The 21,295-nt window shown below is 46.5% G+C and overlaps 1 protein-coding gene across 3 annotated transcripts in view; it reads left to right on the plus strand.

The window, feature by feature from the left end:
- LOC135817610 (rap1 GTPase-activating protein 2-like) overlaps positions 1-21,295 on the plus strand; it is a 42,174-nt gene that overhangs the window by 12,743 nt on the left and 8,136 nt on the right. For all 3 annotated transcript variants that reach the window (XM_065330830.1, XM_065330831.1, XM_065330829.1), the window contains exons 6-18: positions 2,182-2,260; positions 2,899-2,955; positions 3,518-3,601; positions 4,014-4,114; positions 4,460-4,531; positions 5,564-5,672; positions 7,091-7,201; positions 8,452-8,490; positions 11,446-11,517; positions 12,233-12,319; positions 19,383-19,466; positions 20,635-20,760; positions 21,030-21,097. In XM_065330830.1, coding sequence (XP_065186902.1) covers positions 2,182-2,260; positions 2,899-2,955; positions 3,518-3,601; positions 4,014-4,114; positions 4,460-4,531; positions 5,564-5,672; positions 7,091-7,201; positions 8,452-8,490; positions 11,446-11,517; positions 12,233-12,319; positions 19,383-19,466; positions 20,635-20,760; positions 21,030-21,097 — 1,089 coding nt within the window. The remainder of the gene's footprint in view (positions 1-2,181; positions 2,261-2,898; positions 2,956-3,517; positions 3,602-4,013; positions 4,115-4,459; positions 4,532-5,563; positions 5,673-7,090; positions 7,202-8,451; positions 8,491-11,445; positions 11,518-12,232; positions 12,320-19,382; positions 19,467-20,634; positions 20,761-21,029; positions 21,098-21,295) is intronic.

Consider the following 21,295-nt stretch of genomic DNA (forward strand, 5'->3'; position numbering starts at 1 on the left):
CGCGCCAGTTGTGAACACAGCTTTAGGCTGCAACAACACGTGGTAGAAACCTGTGTATATAAGACATTCAGGTAGATGTCGGCAAGAAGGCAAGCTTCAAATCTAAAGTGTTTCGTTTATAGTTCAGCAAGTTGAGCACTCCTGTACACGCAGACGTTTCAGAGTTTTGCGTTCTTTTGCTTGTGGTGCTATTTAGTGTGCTTCTATAGAGAAGTCCTCCGGTTAAATGCTGAATACTCATATGAGCAGAACATAATAAACCAGTAATCTCAGGGCACGAAGCTTTGGTTGTTACCAATAGTTTCATACCCTTGGGCGATCATACAACAACTGAAAGATCAGTTGTCTGATGCATGCCCAAGAGCATAAAACCATTGGTAACAAGTTACTAGTAACGAAACACATGCTCTGTAATTCGTAGTATAATATAGTGTGCTTCTAAACAAGTTTCTGTGCTAATGCAAGTTGTCCAGAGCTACCACCCTCTGCTGCTGTTAGAGAGGTTCTACTCCACGTAGAACATAGAAAAATGATATAAAGAACAGGTGTCTGGGTTGGAGTCCACGGCTTTGAGTGTTTTGGTGTCCAGATTTTACATGGAGATGAGGTTCTCTACGTTGTGGCACATGCAAAGAGAATGGGTACAGATCTGCTGCATATCGTTCCAATTAGGGAGAAAACTGCCAAATTCCCAGTGCACATTCCAATTGATTTCTTTACATGAGCGAAGAGCAGAACAGGTCGAGAACACGAAGAGTGATGAGGGATTCTTCTCGTCCCGTTCCAGCGCACAATGAAAGAATACTCATGCACTAAAGGTGCAAATACAATATATAGCTGGGGAAATGACAAGAAAAATGCAGAGGGAGTAATCATTCAATATCATGCAATGATCTACCGTATTGTCCGGAGTATAAGCCCTATGTTAAACACTTGTAATTCACTCAAAAAAGTCGGTGTGGCTAAGGGTGTGTTTGGTTGGTACGATCTAGAACAGGATCGAACAGCTGGTGCACATGGAGCAGCCTCCTGCCAACCAAACGGTACTCCGGAAACAGGGCACTTTTTTTGCGAAAAAATGTGCCAAACTTGGTGCATTCTTCAAAATGTGTATGGGTCACCATGGTCACTTTGTACGGTGCAACGAGTCCAACCCAAAAGCATATGCACATGATCATTTGGGACCAAAATCGATGTTCCCGCCAGGTTTCACTGTGAAAAAGTGAAACTGCTCGGTCTGCTCCGGCCTCGAGACCGGAGCAAGCAGAACATGTTCTGGCCGACCCAGAACAGGTGCAGTCCCACCCAAACGCGCTGTTCTGGTGAATCCTGTTCTAGGTCGTACCAACCAAACACGCCCTTATACTACATGTACGATGGTCAAATAAATGGTGACATGAGGGTAGATGCCTGCATTTTGTGACAAACAAATCTGGGTGTGGCTTGTATTTCAGTGCGGCTTGTACTCCAGAAAATACGGTACTAGATTTTCATCATTTTTATCCCACTTGATAAATCTGCGAACGAGTTGTGTTGTCGTTAATCTTCATGTATTCTGCTTGTTGGTTTCTGTTTCATGTTGTTCTTAACAATGCCTAATACAAAAATTAATAGAAGAAAACACATGGGAATGAGTTTTGAAGCAACTATCCGCGACTGTAACAAGATAATAAGCAGTCAGAAAGTGCGATAGCAGGGTACAAAACTGACAGCGGCTACTGAAACATTCAACAACCTGAGACCTAGCTGTAACGCGTCTCCAGTGCGCAAACCAACAGCCTTCCAACTTGCAAGGTTCACGGTTAAGTAGGGCCGAAGAGGGGAAGGTGAGTGCAGCAAAAATGTGCACAAGCTAAGTCCCACGTCAACAAAGCATGCCAGCTGTTACAGTTACCTTCCGCCTTCTGTCCTGCTTTTAACCGTGAACCTTTCATGTTGGAAGGCTGTTAGTTTGCGCACTGGAGATGTGGTAGAGCTAGGTCTCAGGTTGTTGAATGTTTCAGTAGCCTGTCAGTGTTGTACCCTGTTATCGCACTTTTTGACTGCTTATTATCTTGTTACAGTCGTGGATAGTTGCTTCATAACTCGTTCCCATGTGTTTTCTTCCATTTTACATTTATTACTGGCTCAGTATCTGAGTTAAGTGCCCAACACCTTGGGTGATTTTTTTCTCTTGCACAGAACACGTGACAGAACAATATGCAAGCGTATCTCGTCACAACTTGTTGGAGATGAGTCGCAGGTGGAAGATATCGCGCGGGTGAGTATTAACGGGTTTTGTCCTACCCGCAGGCTGTTTTTGTTTCGTGATATTTGTGTGCCCATGCATACGGGTACATTACCATCCTGTAAAGACCGTGTATACAAACCAGTCTGAGTGCAGAGATACAGTCCAGTGTGTTGTGCTCTTTGAGCTTAGACCATACGTACGTACGTACGTACGTGTGTGGGTCTGTGTATCTTTGTGTCTGTGTACTGAAGCGCATTTATAGTCTATGTCAATGATATAAACATACACTTGTCTCGACTGTTGGCAACATCTTCGAATTTCCTTCATATCATCGGGTTACATTTTCTTCACTTCACCTCACCTCGGATACGTTTGGGATTATGTTCGGTTTGTGTGGTTTTGAACCAATAAATCACATCCTAAGATGTCTGTCTGCGTTGGGTAAAGTGCGTATACAGGCTGCACTGGGATTAATGATCAGTAATCTTTTGAAAAATTTGGAAAGGCAGCACATTCGAATCAAGGCTGGACATATTTATGTTCTGTATTTCCAGCGACTGTGTACAGGGTTTTAGCCATGGTTGATGACTGTGAAAGTAAACCGTAGTGTAGATGTTTCTATTGCTCTTCCTACTTCAAAGTATGCACCTGTTCTTTCTTGCTTTCAGATTGCACTGCCTGATCTGAATCCATCCTTACGGTTTCAATGTACTGTATCTACCGACGTAAGTATTAGTACGCACACGCGCACATACAATGTCATACTTGTACTTGTACTTGCTCACTGCCAAAACTGGCCACGTGGGTCTCCCCGGGAGAGGGGAGAGAGACTCAAAAGGAATCTTGGAAAGATGACTCAATTGGCCATTGAACCACCCAACGGCCGACACCCCCTGAAATCCCCAAACTAGGGTGGACTTGCAACACACACACACACACACACACACTCACACGTGCGCGCGCGTGCACACACACACACAACGTGTGCTGGGACTTTATTGCAGAGACACTAGAGTGCTGGGACATTTGTTATTGACATCGAAAATGTTTCATGTAAGCTGGCACTGATCTATCTACTGTAGATCAACAAAATGCTACTTGGTAGTACTGTATTCGGCGCATATTTATTTTTGGCTATTTCCAGCCTGGACTTTCTAGGCCGAAATGTTGGTTTGCAAGTTTCAGTATGACAGCGTATACAGGCAGCATCAGTACAGGCTGAAATCTTAATGCACAGAAAGTTTGTAGACTTACAGTATTGTTGTTGGTTGCACTTTTGTTCTTCAGGTTCAAAATGCGCTACTGGAGTACGATGAGCACGCCAAGCAGTGTCGTTTCAAATTCGGTATATTAACGCAAGCTCTAGGACAGGTATGACTTACTTAGTATTCGTTTTTATTCCTATAGGCGAGTTTCTGTACATTTACGAATATTCCTATTCTACTTTAATGAAGAATATTTTTTTTCCACCTTGCATATTTCGAATATTCGAATAATTCGAATATTCCTTTCAGCCCTAGTTGTTGGAGATGTTCTGTTGCACGTGATACATAGAGAAGCCACGTAAAACACCTCCTGTTTTACGCGATTTCTCTTCTCTTAATTAATGTAGCTCTTGATAGCTACATGTTGTATCAACTTTCCAGCGCAAAATTACTCATACTGCTAGGCACATTCACCCAGCTTCCTGTTGCTGACCAGTTATTTACTGAGATGCCACTATTGTGTGTGCGTGTGTGCGTGCATGTGTGTATGCGCGTGCGTGCGTGCGTCTATTCCATAGACAACGGAAGAAGCAATATTCTCTAACAACACTGTGTCGGATCAGTTTTCTCAGTTTCTGAACTGCATTGCCACACAGGTTGATCTGCAAGGATTTGAGGGGTAGGCACTAAGTTGATATTTTGGCCGAGTAGAACTCAGTACAAGTAGAAGCAAAGCAGCTGGCTCTCATACACATGTTCTTGTATGGTGTTTCAGATAACCCATGCAAGTCAATGACACATGTACGGGTACTGCTTGCATTTGTCTTTTAGCCTTTCTTCTTCCGTTGACTTGACCACTTTCTGCCCCGCTGAACAGTGAATTGGCTTTCTCACGGGTCAGGCAACACTCATGTTTGTGTGCCCTTTTGGCCATGCTTTTCTAGGGAGCACTGCAATTCACAGTGTGCCATAGTGCAGGTGAGCAGAGTCAGAAACGTGATATGTCCTCCATTGTTCTGCATAGGTTCCGTGGCGGCCTGGATGTTAAAGGCAACTTATCGGGTCGGAGCTCTTACTTTGCAAAGTTCAAGAACAGGTGAGTCGCTGGTTTATGTGCTAGATTGCTGTTATCCAGGCAAGCATAGTGGGTTGGTCTAAAAGACTGAAATCATGCCTGGTTTAAGTCCTACTTCGGAGCGTTTTTTTTCAGTAGTGCTGCTACCCACAGTCAACTGCGAGCTTGTTGTCAGGCACAAGGGGTACATGGATGCGGCTATTAGGGAGGTTTAGTTCCCACGTAAAGGAAACGCGTACGTGGGTGATCCACGTAAAGTGGATGAAGGGCACCCACGTTACAATGTTGTGTTTAGTCACACGGAACAAACAAAAGCATGACGCGAAAGGCCCACACCTGGTCAAAGACGAAGCTACCCGGGCCTTAAAAGCTCATCCAATATTTTGATTTCGTGCTTCGGAAACTTCTTCAGCTGAGCACCCTCACAGCTCGCACAATGCGCTCCATTCTGATTTTCACCCACGTTCTGGCGGAACGTGGGTGAGCCTCCATACACGGTATGTCGTGAATCAGAAAACGTCTGTACGTGGGTCACTGAGTATCACGTGGTACACACACGTAAAGTACCCACGGATTACGTGGGACTAAACCTCCTGATTGATGGGGTTTTTGACACTTGTGCCCCTCGCCCCGCCGTCAGGCGCTGCATATGCCGCTGGATTTACCAGGTGTTAGCGGCCGTCGTGAGCCCCCCCCCCCCCCCCCTCCGGAATGGACACGATAATTTACTTCTTTTTCATGCTGTTACATACTTGTGGCTAACTTACTGTATAGCAGGAAATTTTCGGACGGAATTTATTTTCGTACGATTTCGTACACAGCCTCTTTTGTACTAAAATAAATTCCGTACTAAAATTTGCTGTTATGTACACTATACATGTACATGCGCGTCGCATGCAAACACGTGCATTTAGCATGAAGCACTGTACGAAAATAAAATCCGTACGAAAGGTCGAAAATCGGCTTTGTCCGAAAATATTTCCGTCCGAAAATTTCCTGCTATACAGTATTCATTTTTGGCTCTGTGTGGGTGTGGTGTTTTTTTTAATCCAGAGAAATTATGTTCCACGTCTCACCGCTTATGCCCTTTTCGAAAACTGATGCGCAGCAAGTAGCGAGAAAAAGACACATTGGCAACGACATTGTATGCGTTGTCTTCCAGGTATGATGGTAGTTGCATGTGTTGTATTCAGATGCGGTGGCAATTGTATGTGCTCGGCTCTGTGTGATACTGCACTTGCTGACCTGTCACATGCACTCAGTGACTGCTTGCATTTGACAGCCCTTACTATAAAGTCCTGTAACAACTATATAAGCATGTCTCAATCTGCGGACAGAACTGTTCCGTCCTTTGTGGACTCATCAGCGCAGCACAGAGGAAATGAGGCCGAACCTGATAGCAATGAAAAATATATTTTCCAAAGCCAGATTTAAACCAGGCCCGAATGTACCTTGCCAGAGCATAAGCATGTATCATATGAGTTACACTTTGAATAGAGGCCAGGCTGGAATAAAAGCATACTAGGAGTCTGAACATCAGCGTATCTGACCGTTACACTGCTCTTTAACACTGCAAGTTTAGCTTAGCTAATATGTAGTAATGTGGTGAGCCCACGTTGTCATGTCATGCTGTGGCATGCTGTCCGATTTACTCAGTGCATTCCTGCATGCATATCCTATGCATGCACGGGCTTTCTATGCGGTGCATGGCCCACGGCCCGATGTGCATGCCTGGACCATCGGCTTAATGCACCCACCAGCTGGTGTGTTCTTACTCCTTACTGAGTCACACTCTGTGAGCAGTGTTCACTCTTCTCTTGCTGGACATCTGGAAAATTGCATTAGCCTTTCGGTTGCAGTCAGTTGTTCGTTGTTTTTAGGTGTTTGTGGCAGTATAACTTACTAGTAGTGTTACGTTACTTTACTACAGCTAAGGCCAAGTAAAAATAATTGATTGTTGATCGTCAGCGCCCGCCCCGATTTTTCAGTCCGTCCCGGGATTTATTTTATTTCTTATTTTCGTGATCAGAGGTAGAAAACTCCTGTGTTTAGCGAAATCCGAACTTTTTTTAGCAGTACGAGCGTATGCGAGCTCTCATGTACAGCTTCACCGTGCTTTTACCATGTTTACCGTAGCGACATCACGCAGTGCAGTGTGATTCCAGTGTACTTGTGTGAAATCTGGCAACTACAATACATGGCACTGTAGTCTGTACAGTGTACCACCTGATATCTACGTCTGGATTTATGGAAACTGCGCAGCCACCGCGTATCACAGAGTCATCTGCACATGTTCAAAGTGTGCCCAGGCAGACTGGTAGCAGTCACAGCCAACAATGGTAGTACACCCATATCCCCATAGATGTAATACATGCTAAGATTTCAAGATGTCCGGTCGATGCAGACATAAAAAAAAGTTATAAAATAAAATTAAAACCCTCCCGTCCGCCCCGATTTTTCGGAAAATTCTGACGATCAACAATCTTTTTTTTACTTGGCCTAAGGGTTTCAGATTATTTCTTCTTTTCTTCTGAGTACTGTCATACTCAGTACATGGCTGTATTCTTCTTGTCTTGACAGGAGGAGAGCACAACATTTGATCCCAACTGGATAGCGTCAAGTTTCCTACACACATACATAGTTGTGCAGCCAGTGACAGGGACAGCAGTGGCGGCCAATCTTCGAGAATCGGTAAAGACAGGCAATGTTTGGTGTAATTTATGGACGAGTGCATGTGTGTGTATGTGTGTGTGTGCATATGTACGTGTGTGCGTGCATGTGCGTGTGGGAAAGTGTCCTATGTTCTGTACATTATCGTGTGTTGTCCTCCATGGTGAAGGCCACCCGTCCTAGTACATGTAACTTGATTGCCGCAGAATTGTGAATAGACTGGTGACAAAAAATGCCACTATTGACTTGCAGTTTTGAGGGCCGGTTATATTGTGTCTGTAAATCGGTTACCCTCAATTTTCTTCCGGATGGCGAGTGGAAATGACTGGGACAGTGAGTTTCAGAGGTGTTCATCAACTTTCATTACTTTTCTGACAAGCAAAAACTGACTGGCTGACAACGTCTTGGCAAGACCAAAAACCGCCAGAACAGAACGGAAAACAGTTAGGTTGTATCCAGAAAGATAAGCACGAGAGATTCAAATAAATTCAAATAACAGCAGCCACGTGGTGCATACGACGCATCACACGGAAAAGGCATGCATAGTCCAAGTGTGTGGCGGCGTGCAAGGCACAGCGAGTAGTAAACTTATTACATGTAGTATGTAACATGCGATAATATGGAATGCATCATGACGTCACAATCAGTGTGTCTCATCGGAAGACCTTCTGAACAGCGAGGGATCCAGGTAAAAGAGGACCGGATAAGCTTGGTCTGACTGTACTAAATCTGATGCTGACATGACAGACGGCATGGTGGACAGTTCATGCCTACGAGAAAATGCTCTGCATATGAATTGGTTTAGGTGAAAACGTACATTCAAATTCACATGTGATAATAGTCTTGAAGCAGGTGGAACACTCTCTTCCTGCCGAATCTTGCAGGTGGAACACGCTCTTCCTGTCAAACCTTACATCTGACTGACTCACTACGGTCATACACAAGTAGCCCGTTTTGTCAAGTTCGAAATAGTCTTGGTTTACACTGGACAGTACTTGGCAGCTCTTTTCTGGGTCTGCGGCCAGCTAGTACCTCGGCCTATAATCATCTCATGCATGTTTCTGTCTGTCTGTTTGTCTCTCTCTCTCTCTCTCTCTGTCAATCTCTCTCTCTCTTTCTCTCTCTCTCTCTCTCTCTCTCTCTCTCTCTCTCTCTCTCTCTCTCTCTCTCTCTCTCTCTCTCTCTCTGTCAATCTCTCTCTCTCTCTCTCTCTCTCTCTCTCTCTCTCTCTCTCTCTCTCTCTCTCTCTCTCTCTCTGTGTCTCTGTGTAGTTCTCGGCTTCATCTCCGCAACCTGAAACATTTTATCGTGTAAGTTCATTGTCGTGCTGGGAGGGGGGGGGGGGCTTACTTACCTTTCTTGCCAAGTCCCTGAGTCTCTAATCCGGTGTATAGAATTACCAACTAGGGAAGTTTATCCCACAAAGGTTATTATGAAAACAAACGTGGAATATTGTGTTCTTGAAAAATTCATCAAGACAGGACTGTCTAGTACAGTCCGTATTGCCTATAAGGTTGGCGGCTATAGTAATATACCGGATATAGTGATCAATTTCTCAAATTCATTTTCATTTGCCATAACTAAGTATACACAGTTATTGCGTATAGTAATAATCGTCTATAGTAATATATCGCCTATAGTGATCAAATTCATATTTCAAAAGACTTTTATTACATTATTTTTGCATCGGTTATAGTGATTGATGTAAAATCAAGCGATGTTAGAGGAGAACAGGGTGTTACTTCTTCGTGAAGAACTTGTCCAGTGAGTGTTGTTTGGTGAGTTTTGCTCGTACAAGTAACTTAGTTGCCAAAATATGTAGGGGTCAAAGGGGTGTTCCGGGTACCCGCCCACCCGCCCGTCAATCTCCGGTACCGTTAGTAAAAGGGTACCCGTTTGTTTGGATTTGTATTTCCATGATCTAATCAGTACAAAACAACATTGCTGGGATGGAGCATTCCCGGCGGGAGTCAATTATTTACAACTCCTGGATGGATGTCTGCATTGCTGTTGCATTTTCGCACCTAGTATATCTATTAATACCTCTACAACTATCAGACACAAATCAATTTGCGAATCATAATGTGATATCAAGAGTACATAACCAGTGCCACTGGTTATGTACTCTTGGTGATTAGATGTCAAAATGCAACCTGAGAACAGATGAATTATAATCATGATTTATGTAAAACTGGTGCAAAAATTAAACATGGCTGCTAAAGGGTACCCGTTAACCCACCCGTTAAGAAAATTACCCGTTTGTTAGCTAAAGGTACACCCGTTTGACCCCTAAAAATATGCCTCCATCGTGAGGAAATGCTGATTTTGTGTGTCAGGAGCTACAGCCAGCTTCATGACATTGTACATGTATGTTGTGCGTATGTGCACGGCGCTCAGTCGTTTGACACCCCACTCGCATACATTGCATGCAGTATCGGTCATAGTAATAATTATATTGATAAAATGCTGAAAATCAAACACCAACGCTATAGGCGATACTGACTGTATCTCTTAATTTGCTGGCAAAAAATCCTATATATAGGATTTGAAAATATGTGACCTGTATGCCGTTGTTATTGGTCATCATGAGTCATTCATGACCCATAATAACGGCATAATGGTTTTCATAGAAGCTGTTAACCCTTTATTACCGGATTACTTGCACAGAATGCACCAGGATTACGAATTTCAGCACAATTTCCAACTTCACCAGGTCATAACTTTGGTCTCCTTCACTTGATTTTCACAATCTAGGGCTCGTTCGAGAGCTCTTGGCGAGAGCAACGCCAGGCTACCGTGCTCCATTATCCAGCCGCCACAGATCAGGCGCGGTAATATAGCAAAGTCGTCTCCAAGCCTGATATGCAAGCAAATTCGTCCCATCAACGCCATTCCACTCTCCTTCATCGCAGAACGCTCAAATTTGTTTGAGACGATTCAAACTTCAGCTGACTACGTCATTATCAAGTGCTTAGTCGCTCAAAGAGCACACGAAAAGGGAATTTCCCCAAAAATGGTGAAGTGATCGATCGAAAATTTGAATTTGCCGAGGTAAGAATACGGTGAGCGATAACTCTGGTGTCCAACATCGTAACTCTTCGGCGATTGTTGCATTGGATAGCTTGGAGTTTCTTCTACCAAATAGACCTTTCGATCGTTGAATTCGCACAAGAAATAATGGAGTTACGAAGATATTACTTGCCTGCAGACTTTCGATCATATATGATCGAAAGTCTGCAGGCCGGTAATAAAGGGTTAATATGTTTGAGGCATGAATGTTTACTTTTTAGATTCATAGGACATCATGAACACCCATTTTCAGCTAGAATTGGAACTTTGAGCAGCATTGTTAAGCTGGTGTCATGGAAACGACTGAAGCAGTGAATATGCAAAAGAACATTACAGTTGTGGCACGGGGTGGTTTCATGACGACATATCGCACATGCCGTCGTGAAACTACCAGTTTTAAATAGGATTCGAAAAATAGGGCACAGGCCTTAGAAATATTGCGCAAGGAGATGAGCTTTAGATGTTAGTATTTGAAAAAATTATCTTATTCAACTCTCCATATCTACTAAGACCTAACACGGAAGAATTGGTCACATACATTTCCCTATGCTCGTGCCACACGGTGACACCCATTCTGAGTTGAAAAATATGACCAAAATCCTATATATAGGATTTAGCAAATTAACCCTTTGTGTACGGACTGTACAACTTTCGATCCCCTGGGATCGAAACTTTTCAAATTTTCAATCGATCGTAACTCAGTCATTTCTGGGTTATATCCAAAAACTAAAATATGTAAGTCAAAGAGAAAACTCCCAGCTGTCCATTAAAACAATCGCTGAAGCGCTCCGATGTGTGGTTCCAGAGTTACGAAGCTCGAAAGTCGAGATCAAATTCAGTCTGTGTACAATTTTTCAGTACATAAAGGGTTAAGAGATATGTACGGTATGCTGGTTGACGAGGCCAGTAAAGTGTGAAGAAATGTCTTGCTATTTAACGTAAGTGAACCTATTTTATTTGCGGGTCCTTTTCAGTACCACTGGGCCCTTGACTTTCAGAACCTTCAAACAAAAAGTATTATGGTCGTTATGTGTCTGACTGTTTTGGTCACATCACGTATTATTGGTATTGCACTGTCCTGTTACTGCTGTAATATGCTGGTGATGTTGGTGTGGTTGCCCATGTGGAGTGTCTCCATTGCCCACTCTACGTTGCCATCGACGTGCCTGCCTGCTGTTCATTCATTCCGATAACAGATCTCTGTGTGCAGTAAGAAGAGTGTACCTCCGTTCAGTCCTTTGCTACCATCCACTGGAGTGTTCCCCGTGGTAAGTCCGGTAAACTAATTCAAGACATGTTGGACTGGGCAAGCCCTTGCTGAAAGGGTTCTGTGTTCTCTGTTCCAGGTTGTTCTCTGGCATACACAGTACCCCCATACGTAAATGCTACTTGCAAGTACAGGTATATGTACTGGGGTACTTAAATGTATGCATTTTTCTTCTGAGCATGGAGCCTAGAAGTTTGATCTCATAGATGTGTTGCTTTCATGCGTATGTGCGTATCGCTGTAAGTTAATACGCGGCCTGTGATTGCGCTGCATGCTTGCACACACTATCAATGCATTGGGGTTGATGTGGTGCGCTGCATGCTTGCACACACTATCAATGCATTGGGGTTGATGTGGTGGCATGCTGCTTTGATGCAGCAGGAGTGCACCGTCTGCCTCTCTGTGGTTGGATTTCACTTTCCAGTACTATAGATGTATTCTCATGGCCCAATCCAATGCTGCAATACAGTCATATAGATTTCTTTTTCAAAAATCCCAATTGGCCAAAAGTAGTATCTCAAGATTGGCGAAAGCTTCTCCGTGACTTCTCACCGGCCAATTTGTTGTGGATGTGTTGTTGTGTGACATGCTCATGTTGACGGCAGCTTACCAGTTAGTGTCTTTGACAGCGTGTATTCCATCTTTGAACTACAGACCGGCCACAAAGAATAAAATTGTGTTGCACTGTTTTCCTTCTCATTCCCCTTTTCTTGCAGACGAAGGAATTTGGAAACCTCTTCCTGACATTACTCATCAACGCAGAACGCTCCAGTACGAAAGCAGAGCAGTTTGCAAAGCTCGAGGTAAGATCCGTACAGTGTCTTCTTGCCCTGTGTGCATTTTTATCATGGACACAGTGTTGTCTGTGTGAAACTTCGCTGTGTCAAACATATGAGAAGTATGAACAGGTGCTATTTTGTAGCCTGTGTTGTTACGTGCTCGCCAGTGAAATGTTCACCCCTGAGAAAAAGCAGCACTGCGTTTGATTGCACAGCCTAGTGTTAGTAGTGCTACGGCTGAACAACACTCTGGCGCTTTTTCATTCATGACGGCGATGTTCACTGGCCAGCACAGTCGTACAGGCGGGTGTTTGTATTAAAAACAGGAGTACCCTCTCCTCGCCTGACAATGCTGCTTGTGTGTCGGTACATTGTATTGCATGTATACTGTAGTACGTGAGCAGGTAAATGGCTGGTGGGAAAGAATACAACTTTTGAGGTCATTGCTCGTGCAGCACCAGATCGATATAGTGTGAATTAGTGTTGGGGACTGCACAGCTCTACATGTCACTGCCTCTTGTCACTGGTTTTCTGTATGGTTCTAGTCAGTGTAGCAGCAAAGGTGCGAAGAACAGTGCTGTGAAGAGCAGGGGTGTGAAGAACAGGGGTGTGAAGAACAGGGGTGTGAAGAACAGTGCCGTCAGGAACAGTGCTGTGAAGAACAGTGCTGTGAAGAGCAGGGGTGTGAAGAACAGGGGTGCGAAGAACAGTGCTGTGAAGAACAATGCTGTGAAGAGCAGGGGTGTGAAGAACAGGGGTGTGAAGAACAGTGCTGTCAGGAACAGTGCTGTGAAGAACAGTGCTGTGAAGAACAGTGCTGTGAAGAGCAGTGCTGTGAAGAGCAGGGGTGTGAAGAACAGTGCTGTGAAGAACAGTGCTGTGAAGAACAATGCTGTGAAGAACAGTGCTGTGAAGAACAATGCTGTGAAGAACAGTGCTGTGAAGAACAGTGCTGTGAAGAGCAGGGGTGTGAAGAACAATGCTGTGAAGAACAGTGCTGTGAAGAACAATGCTGTGAAGAACAGTGCTGTGAAGAACAGTGCTGTGAAGTGTTGTGTCATGTACTGACATAAGGAAGTCCTTTATTTTACAGACAGATGAGTGTAGATACAGTCAACCTACCCTTATAACGATTACCTCTATAACGATATTACCCTTATAACGATATTTTTCTGCCAAACCAAATCACTCCATTGACTTGTGTATACAATGCCTTACCTCTATAACAATATTGCTATAACGATATTACCCCTATAACAATATAAAATGGGCTGACCAATCGACATTTTCCATTTTATAACAATATCTAGCAGGGAATATGTAGAGCCCACTATCCAGGTAAGGCAAGCTTCACTTGATAAGTCGCTGGGACACGACGAAATGCAACAGGGGCACCAGTGGGCACCTTGCTGTGTACATAATGTGCATGTAAAATGATGTACATTTTTTGTATATCAGTTTTTATGCTATGAAGAGTGTAAAAAATGAACAAAATCCATGCATTATAACGTATGTGTATGAAATGAACCAGTTACCCCTATAACAATATTACCCTTATAACAATATTTCTTGGTCTGACGCAAATATCGTTATAAGGGTAGGTCGACTGTATAGTGAAGAGTCAGGGAGGCCATGCCCAGCAGAGCATGGTATCGTGCGTAGCACGGGGGTAGTGAGAGGTCACGTACCGTCTATACATGGCGACAGGCAGGGGAAGGACTATGCCGTGAATGGGTGAAAGGATAACATGATACAGGATAGGACATCTCCCCCTTTTTGAAAAAAAATTAAGGAGAGCAAAAAACACAACAGCTGGGAAAAAGACTGTTATGGAGAAAAGGCAAGACAGATACATGTACGGGTTGTACATAGCCGGGCACATAGAACAGAACTATGCAATGCGCGGGAGAGCAATAGCAATAGCATGAAGCCAGAGAGAGTTATATGGTAGCGATCAATCTCTGCGGTGGCTGGATGTTGTTGCGAGCACGGAGAGTTGGCTGTGACGTAGGCACAGGCGGTTGTTGCGGGACTAGCGCGGCCGGTGGTACTGCTGGCACCGGTCCGGGAGGAGTCACTGGCTGGAGCAACTTCACTGCACGACGGTTTCGGCGCAGAAGACCGGATGAGGTGGCGATGTTGTAGGAGCGATCGGTGAGTTGCTCAACCACTGTACCCTCGCGCTTGTCGTCGACCCACACTTTCGCTCCCAGTGGCAGAGGGGAGAGCGACTTTGCTGCGAAGCGTTGATCGAAGTGATCTTCTTGCCGATGCTTAGCCTCCTGCTCCTTGGCCCGGAGAGCAGTGATGTCTGGCCAGGAGGGTTGCAGGAGATCAGGTGGGCACGGAAGATTGGTGCGGAGCCTGCGGCCGTACAATAGTTCGGCGGGCGAATAGCCATTGGCCAGGGGTGTGGAGCGATACGCTAGGAGGGACTGCTGTAGATCACCTGGCGCACGGATGAGTCGTTTGGCAGTCTGCACGGCGCGTTCTGCTTCGCCGTTGCTTTGAGGATGCTTCGGGCTGCTGGTCCGATGCGTGATGTTGCACGACGACATAAACTGTGCAAAGGCGTCGGAAGCGAACTGTGGCCCGTTATCGCTGACGAAGATGTCCGGATAACCGTGGGCAGCAAATATGCTCTTCAGATGAGTAATGACGGCCCGTGACGTAGTCGATGAGAGACAAGCGACATCAATGTAACGGGAGAAATAGTCGACAGTAATCAGGTACTGGCGGCCGTCGACATCACAGAGATCCGATGCGATACGCTGCCACGGACGCTCGGGGAACGGAGTTGTCTGAAGAGGCTCTGGAGACTGATGACGCTGCTTGATACAGGTAGTGCACTTGGCGACGTACGCCTCGATGTCGGCAGAGATACCTGGCCACCATGACGAGAAGCGGGCACGGGCTTTACTCTTCGTGACACCTTGGTGACCATCGTGCAGCTTCTGGAGGATCTCAGGCTGTAGCACGGACGGAACAACCAGGCGAAAGCCGTGGCACAATACACCTTGCATGTGAGACAACTGGCCTCGCTCACGATGGAACGGCTTGATGTCGTCAGGGACGGTAGCAGGCCAGCCATGGATGACGTAGCGCATCACACTGGATAACACTGGATCTTCAGACGTAGCCTTGGCTAGGTTGGCGAGAACGGATGGACTTGTGAGATCTTCGGCAGTGGTTGATAAAACCATGCCGATGTCGTCTTGCAGAACGTTGTCAACTGATGCCGATGCTGGCGCTCGTGAAAGCGTGTCAGCCACCACCAGATCCTTGCCGGGAACGTGTATGGCATGGACTTCGTACCGGAGGAAGCGGAGCAGCATTCGTTGGCATCGGATGGGAACCTTGTCCAGGTCTCTGGTGTTGATCAGTGGCACTAGCGGCTTGTGGTCCGTCTGCACGATGAACCTGGGAGCGCCGAAGAGGTACTGATCTAACCTCTCGCACGTCCACACCGCTGCGAGGCATTCCTTTTCGATCTGCGCGTAGCCTTGTTCCGTCTTGGTCAGGGAACGGGAGGCGTAGGCTACTGGGCGCCAGTCGCCATCGTGCTTCTGGAGCAGAACACCACCAATGCCATAGCTGCTGGCATCGGCACTGACCATGATGGGACGCTTGGGGTCATAGTGCACTAAGCACGGGGCTGAAACGACGAGCTCTTTCAGCCGACGGAACGCGTCCTGCTGCGGGGAGTCCCAGAACCAATCAGTGTCGGTGTGCAGGAGCTGACGGAGGGGCGCTGAGATCGTAGCCAATTCCGGGATGAATCTGGCGACGTAGGTGAAGAGACCTAAGGCACGGCGAAGCTCAGGAACATTCGTAGGCTCCTTGAGGTCGTCAATGGCGGAGACTTTGCTGGGGTCGGGTTTCACACCGGACCCGCTGACGATGTGTCCCAGGTACTTGACTGATGACTGCTTGAGGTGGCATTTGTCGGGGTTTAGAGTGATGCCTGCGTCGGCAAGGACCTGGCGCGTTGTGTCCAGCCGGTGGTCGTGTTCAGCTTCGTTAGCGGCGTGGACCAGAACGTCGTCCATGAATACCTCGGAACCTTTGACGTGAGAGAGGAAGTCCTGCAGGCGTCGCTGGAAGATTTCCGGTGCAGAGGTTATACCGAAAGGCATCCGGAGGAATCGGAACCGACCCACAGGCGTGATGAACGTGGTCAGCTTGGATGCAGACTCCGTGAGAGGCACTTGCCAGAAGCCGCTGTTGGCATCCAGCGTGGAAAAGACAGTAGATCCGGCGAGCCTAGCCAGTGTGTCCTCAACTGTCGGAAGAGGGAAGTGCTCGCGCTTCACGTTGCCGTTCAGCTTCTTTAGGTCTACGCAGATCCGTACGCGACCATTAGGTTTACGAACCGGCACCATAGGAGAGCACCAGTCAGAGGGACCCGTTTCCCGGACGATGATGCCCATTTCCTCCATACGTGCGAGCTCTTCTGTGACCTTGTCCTGTAGAGGCAGAGGCACACGGCGGGCAACACCACAGTGGTACGGCGTGGCGTCGTCCACGAGCTTGATATCAGCTGGGGGCCCAACCATACAACCGATGGGCTGTGCTGGCTTGCTGGTACACGATTCTGCTGCATCTAAACGCTGGATCAGGCGAAGTCGGAGGCAGTCTCTGCGACTCAACAGGTTGGTAGATCCAGGACCATCGATAACTACGATCTCCATAGAGAACAGTTCACTCTTGTGCATGGTGTCTGCAGTGAACTGACCCTTGATGGATAGAGGTGCACCAGATGGACCAAGGAGTTTGGTAGTGGATGGTGTGAGTACAGGGCGTTGTACGAGATTCTGATACGTGGAGTGCGTGATACATGATACATCTGCACCTGTGTCGATCTTGAATATCAAATTTGTCGAGCAAACAGGCAGACTTACTGACCAGGCGTCGGTGGACTGGGAAGGACTGGCGTTGGATGACAGCTCTGCAACACCACCCATGAATGGCGACGGGGACACGAGCGATTCATCTTCGACAGCTCTGGCACCACGCGTGGTTGCTGGAGTGGAAAGACAGACGGCGGCGAAGTGGCCCTGCTTGCCGCATGAATTACACTTGCGACCAAACGCAGGACACGCAGAACGGTTACTCTTGTGCGAACCAGCGTGGCCACACCACGGACATGTTGAAGCTGCAGTGCCGCTCTTCCTCTGCGTGGACGGCGTTGGTGCAGGCTTCGACGGAACGCCGCTGCGCTGGCGGCGACTCCTTGCATCTTGCTGCTTTCCTCCAAAGCGGGATGCAGCATTGACCTGCGGCCTGGCGGCTTGCGCTGCAACGTCTCCGGAAATTTTCTCGGCCTGCCTGGCCCTGAGAACTGCGTCCGTGAGGGTGAGTTTTGCGGGCTCAATCAGCTGCAACTCCTTGGCGACTTGACGATCCAGAATGTGAGCCACGAGGCGATCTCGAATTCTGTTGTCCTTCTGGTCACCAAAGTCACAGAACTTCGCTGCTGCGTGAAGTTTCCGAACAAATTCTTCCACGGACTCTCCTGGAAGATGGACACACTGTTCGAAAATGGTCCTCTGGTGAAACACGTTCAATGCTGGCGTAAAGTAAGCATCCAGCTTCGTCATGACCTTGTCATACTTGTCTTCGTCTCCAACGGTGTCGAATACCAGTTGATCGAAGACAGTTTCGGCCTCTGGGCCCAGCGAGTAGAGCAACGTAGAGATTTGCACTTTCTCGTCTTTCGCGTTGAGCTCTGAGGCGAGGCGATATCTCGCAAACCGGCGTTTCCAAGCCGGCCAGGCATCTGGAATGGAGAAATCAAAGTCTGCAGGCGGCGCGAACTTGGCCATTTCTACTAGAAGTGTAGACCTGGTTGACTAACTTCTGACACCATGTTGTGTCATGTACTGACATAAGGAAGTCCTTTATTTTACAGACAGATGAGTGTAGATATAGTGAAGAGTCAGGGAGGCCATGCCCAGCAGAGCATGGTATCGTGCGTAGCACGGGGGTAGTGAGAGGTCACGTACCGTCTATACATGGCGACAGGCAGGGGAAGGACTATGCCGTGAATGGGTGAAAGGATAACATGATACAGGATAGGAATGCTGTGAAGAACAGTGCTGTGAAGAACAATGCTGTGAAGAACAGTGCTGTGAAGAACAGTGCTGTGAAGAACAATGCTGTGAAGAACAATGCTGTGAAGAACAATGCTGTGAAGAACGGTGCTGTGAAGAACAATGCTGTGAAGAACAATGCTGTGAAGAACAATGCTGTGAAGAACAGTGCTGTGAAGAACAGTGCTGTGAAGAACAATGCTGTGAAGAACAGTGCTGTGAAGAACAGTGCTGTGAAGAACAGTGCTGTGAAGAACAGTGCTGTGAAGAACAGTGCTGTGAAGAACAGTGCTGTGAAGAACAGTGCTGTGAAGAACAGTGCTGTGAAGAACAGTGCTGTGAAGAACAGTGCTGTGAAGAACAGTGCTGTGAAGAACAATGCTGTGAAGAACAGTGCTGTGAAGAACAGTGCTGTGAAGAACAATGCTGTGAAGAACAGGGGTGTGAGCTAGTGTTCCTTGACACTTCTGCCATGCTCTCTGATGATTGACACTTCTGCCATGCTCTCTGGAGATTGACACTTCTGCCATGCTCTCTGGGGATTACACTTCTGCCATGCTCTCTGATGATTGGCCACACAGCAGTGCGCTAAACACATTACACCTTGCGCTGGCTGTGGAGCCTTTTTGCTGCGCTGCTGCTGGTATAAAAGCTGTTGCTCTGACTGTGAGCTTTTTATCAGTTGTCTGTTGATTCTCCTTGGTGTAAGGTACTGCTTGCCCAGCTTCTCTGCTATAGACATGCTGTTGGAGTGAAATGGATCAACTTCTTCTCAGCTACTGATTCATCTCTCTCTCTCTCTCTCTCTCTCTCTCTCTCTCTCTCTCTCTCTCTCTCTTTCTCTCCCCCCCCCCTCTCTCTCTCTCTCTCTCTCTCTCTCTCTCTAGCTCTCTCTCTCTCTCTCTCTCTCTCTCTCTCTCTCTCTCTCTCTCTCTCTCTCTCTCTCTCTCTCTCTCTCTCTCTCTCTCTCCTAATGGTTTTGTTTCGTTCTCTAGCGTCGGACCAGAGAGTATTTGCTGAAGGATCTTCACCAATGTGTGCTCAATTCCTGTGATACAGCAGAGGTGAATGTCAGAGATGTAAGTTAATGGTGAGCTGTTGCCAGCTCCTTGCTAGTTCAGGTAATGCAGTGACCAGTTGTGCTTTTCAACACCACTGTCTTGCTTTGGTCATGGACATGTTTATTTATTCCCATTTGTATTTGTTCAGCTAGCTTGGAGTTTGCCTGCAAAAGTGTGGATATGTGAGTGGATGTTTGGTTTGATTATCATGGTGAATTAGTACTACTGTGGTGTCAAACAGGAAATGTTAGAGAGATAATGGGGTAGTTCACCCTAAAATGCAAGCTTCATAACTTGTAGCAGAATAAACACACTGGTTCCTAACGTGAAGTCCCAGGATGATTGGTGCAGCTATTCCAAAGTAATAGCATGTAGAAGTTGTGCCTAAATTCTGTGATAATTATAATGATGACAGCTGGGACACCAAAGGTGTCATATGTCCCATGCCAAAGATTAACTTTTGCAGCTCTGTAGTGCAATGTTTTCCTATACGTACCTCTATGATGTGACAGATCCTGGTAAAGTATGGTCTCATCATATATAGACGAGAAACAGATTAAAGCAATAAAGATGGAGAGAGGTGCACTGGCTACAATAACCATGGTGTAAAGGTTTGAGAACTTGAAGGAGTAAATTGTCTAGATTGCACCATGGTTCTTGTGAGTGCACCTTTCACCATATTTACTGTCTTCGTTATGTCACAGAATTTAGCTAAAATTTCCATATGCTGTAATTCCTCGAATGGTTGCACCTGTCCACCTGGGACTTTCACTGTTGCAATGTATTTTTAACTGCACGTTGCTAAGTACATGCACTGGCCCGTGGGTACACTTCCCCTCTAACGTGCATCTACTACATGCGACACCATCTGTTCCCTTGTCGCTTTCTTTTTTCTTGAGCAAAAATGCGCTCAACACATCAATACTTCACAAAATGCCAGATGTATATAGGCCAATCCTTGCGTGAGTGGGGCCTTGTACGTGTGTGTGTGTGTCTTGATTGTTTAGATGTGTGTGTGTGTGTGTGTATGTGTGTGTGTGTGTATGTGTGTGTGTGTGTGTGTGCGTATTTATAACGGATGCCCAGTAACTGTTTGTAACCCAGGCGTAAGCCTATAGTGCTAGAATCCTCCCACTCCCACTGAATGTACTGTGCTGTTTACTATCCTGCACTACTCGTCGTGTAGAGTGGAAGATGGGCAGGCGTTCGCAGACTGATGCCCAGCAAGAAGAATCGGTTGTCTGGAGTGCCAAACACGCCTTCCCAGTCTTCCATAGCCTCTCAAACGTCGCAGGCATCTCAGACCAGCACGGTACGTACTGTACAACACTAAGCTGGTCTACACTGCACTGCACTGCTCTGCACTGCTCTGCACTGCTAAGTATTGCATACTTATCCATACTCTAGTCTTTTCATCTAAAACAAAAAGAGGAATGTGCTTCATTCTGAATTTGTGTGTGTGTGTGTGTGTGTGTGTGTGTGTGCGTGTGTGTGTGTGCGTGTGTGTGTGTGCGTGCGTGTGTGCGTGTGTGTGTGTGCGTGTGCGTGTGTGTGTGCATGCATGATTTGTTTCTTGCTTAGACTGAGAGCATGGCCAAGGAGGGCAAAGGACTGCTGCATTTCTTCAGAGCAGGATCATCCACTAATCTGTAAGCGATGGGATCACTCAAGCTACAATGTGTACAGTGAAACCTGTGTAATACGACCGCTCAAGGGACCTTCGAAATGTGGTCTCTGTCACCAGGTGGTCGCCTTATCCAGGGTCAATTGACTGGAAATAGCATCCCTTTGTCCTGGTTGCAGTGGTCTTCTAGGACAGGTGGTCGCCTTGACAGGTTTTACTGTAG

The sequence above is a fragment of the Sycon ciliatum genome, chromosome 5, assembly GCF_964019385.1.
Source record: "Sycon ciliatum chromosome 5, ocSycCili1.1, whole genome shotgun sequence".
Classification (NCBI taxonomy): Eukaryota; Metazoa; Porifera; class Calcarea; order Leucosolenida; family Sycettidae; genus Sycon; species Sycon ciliatum.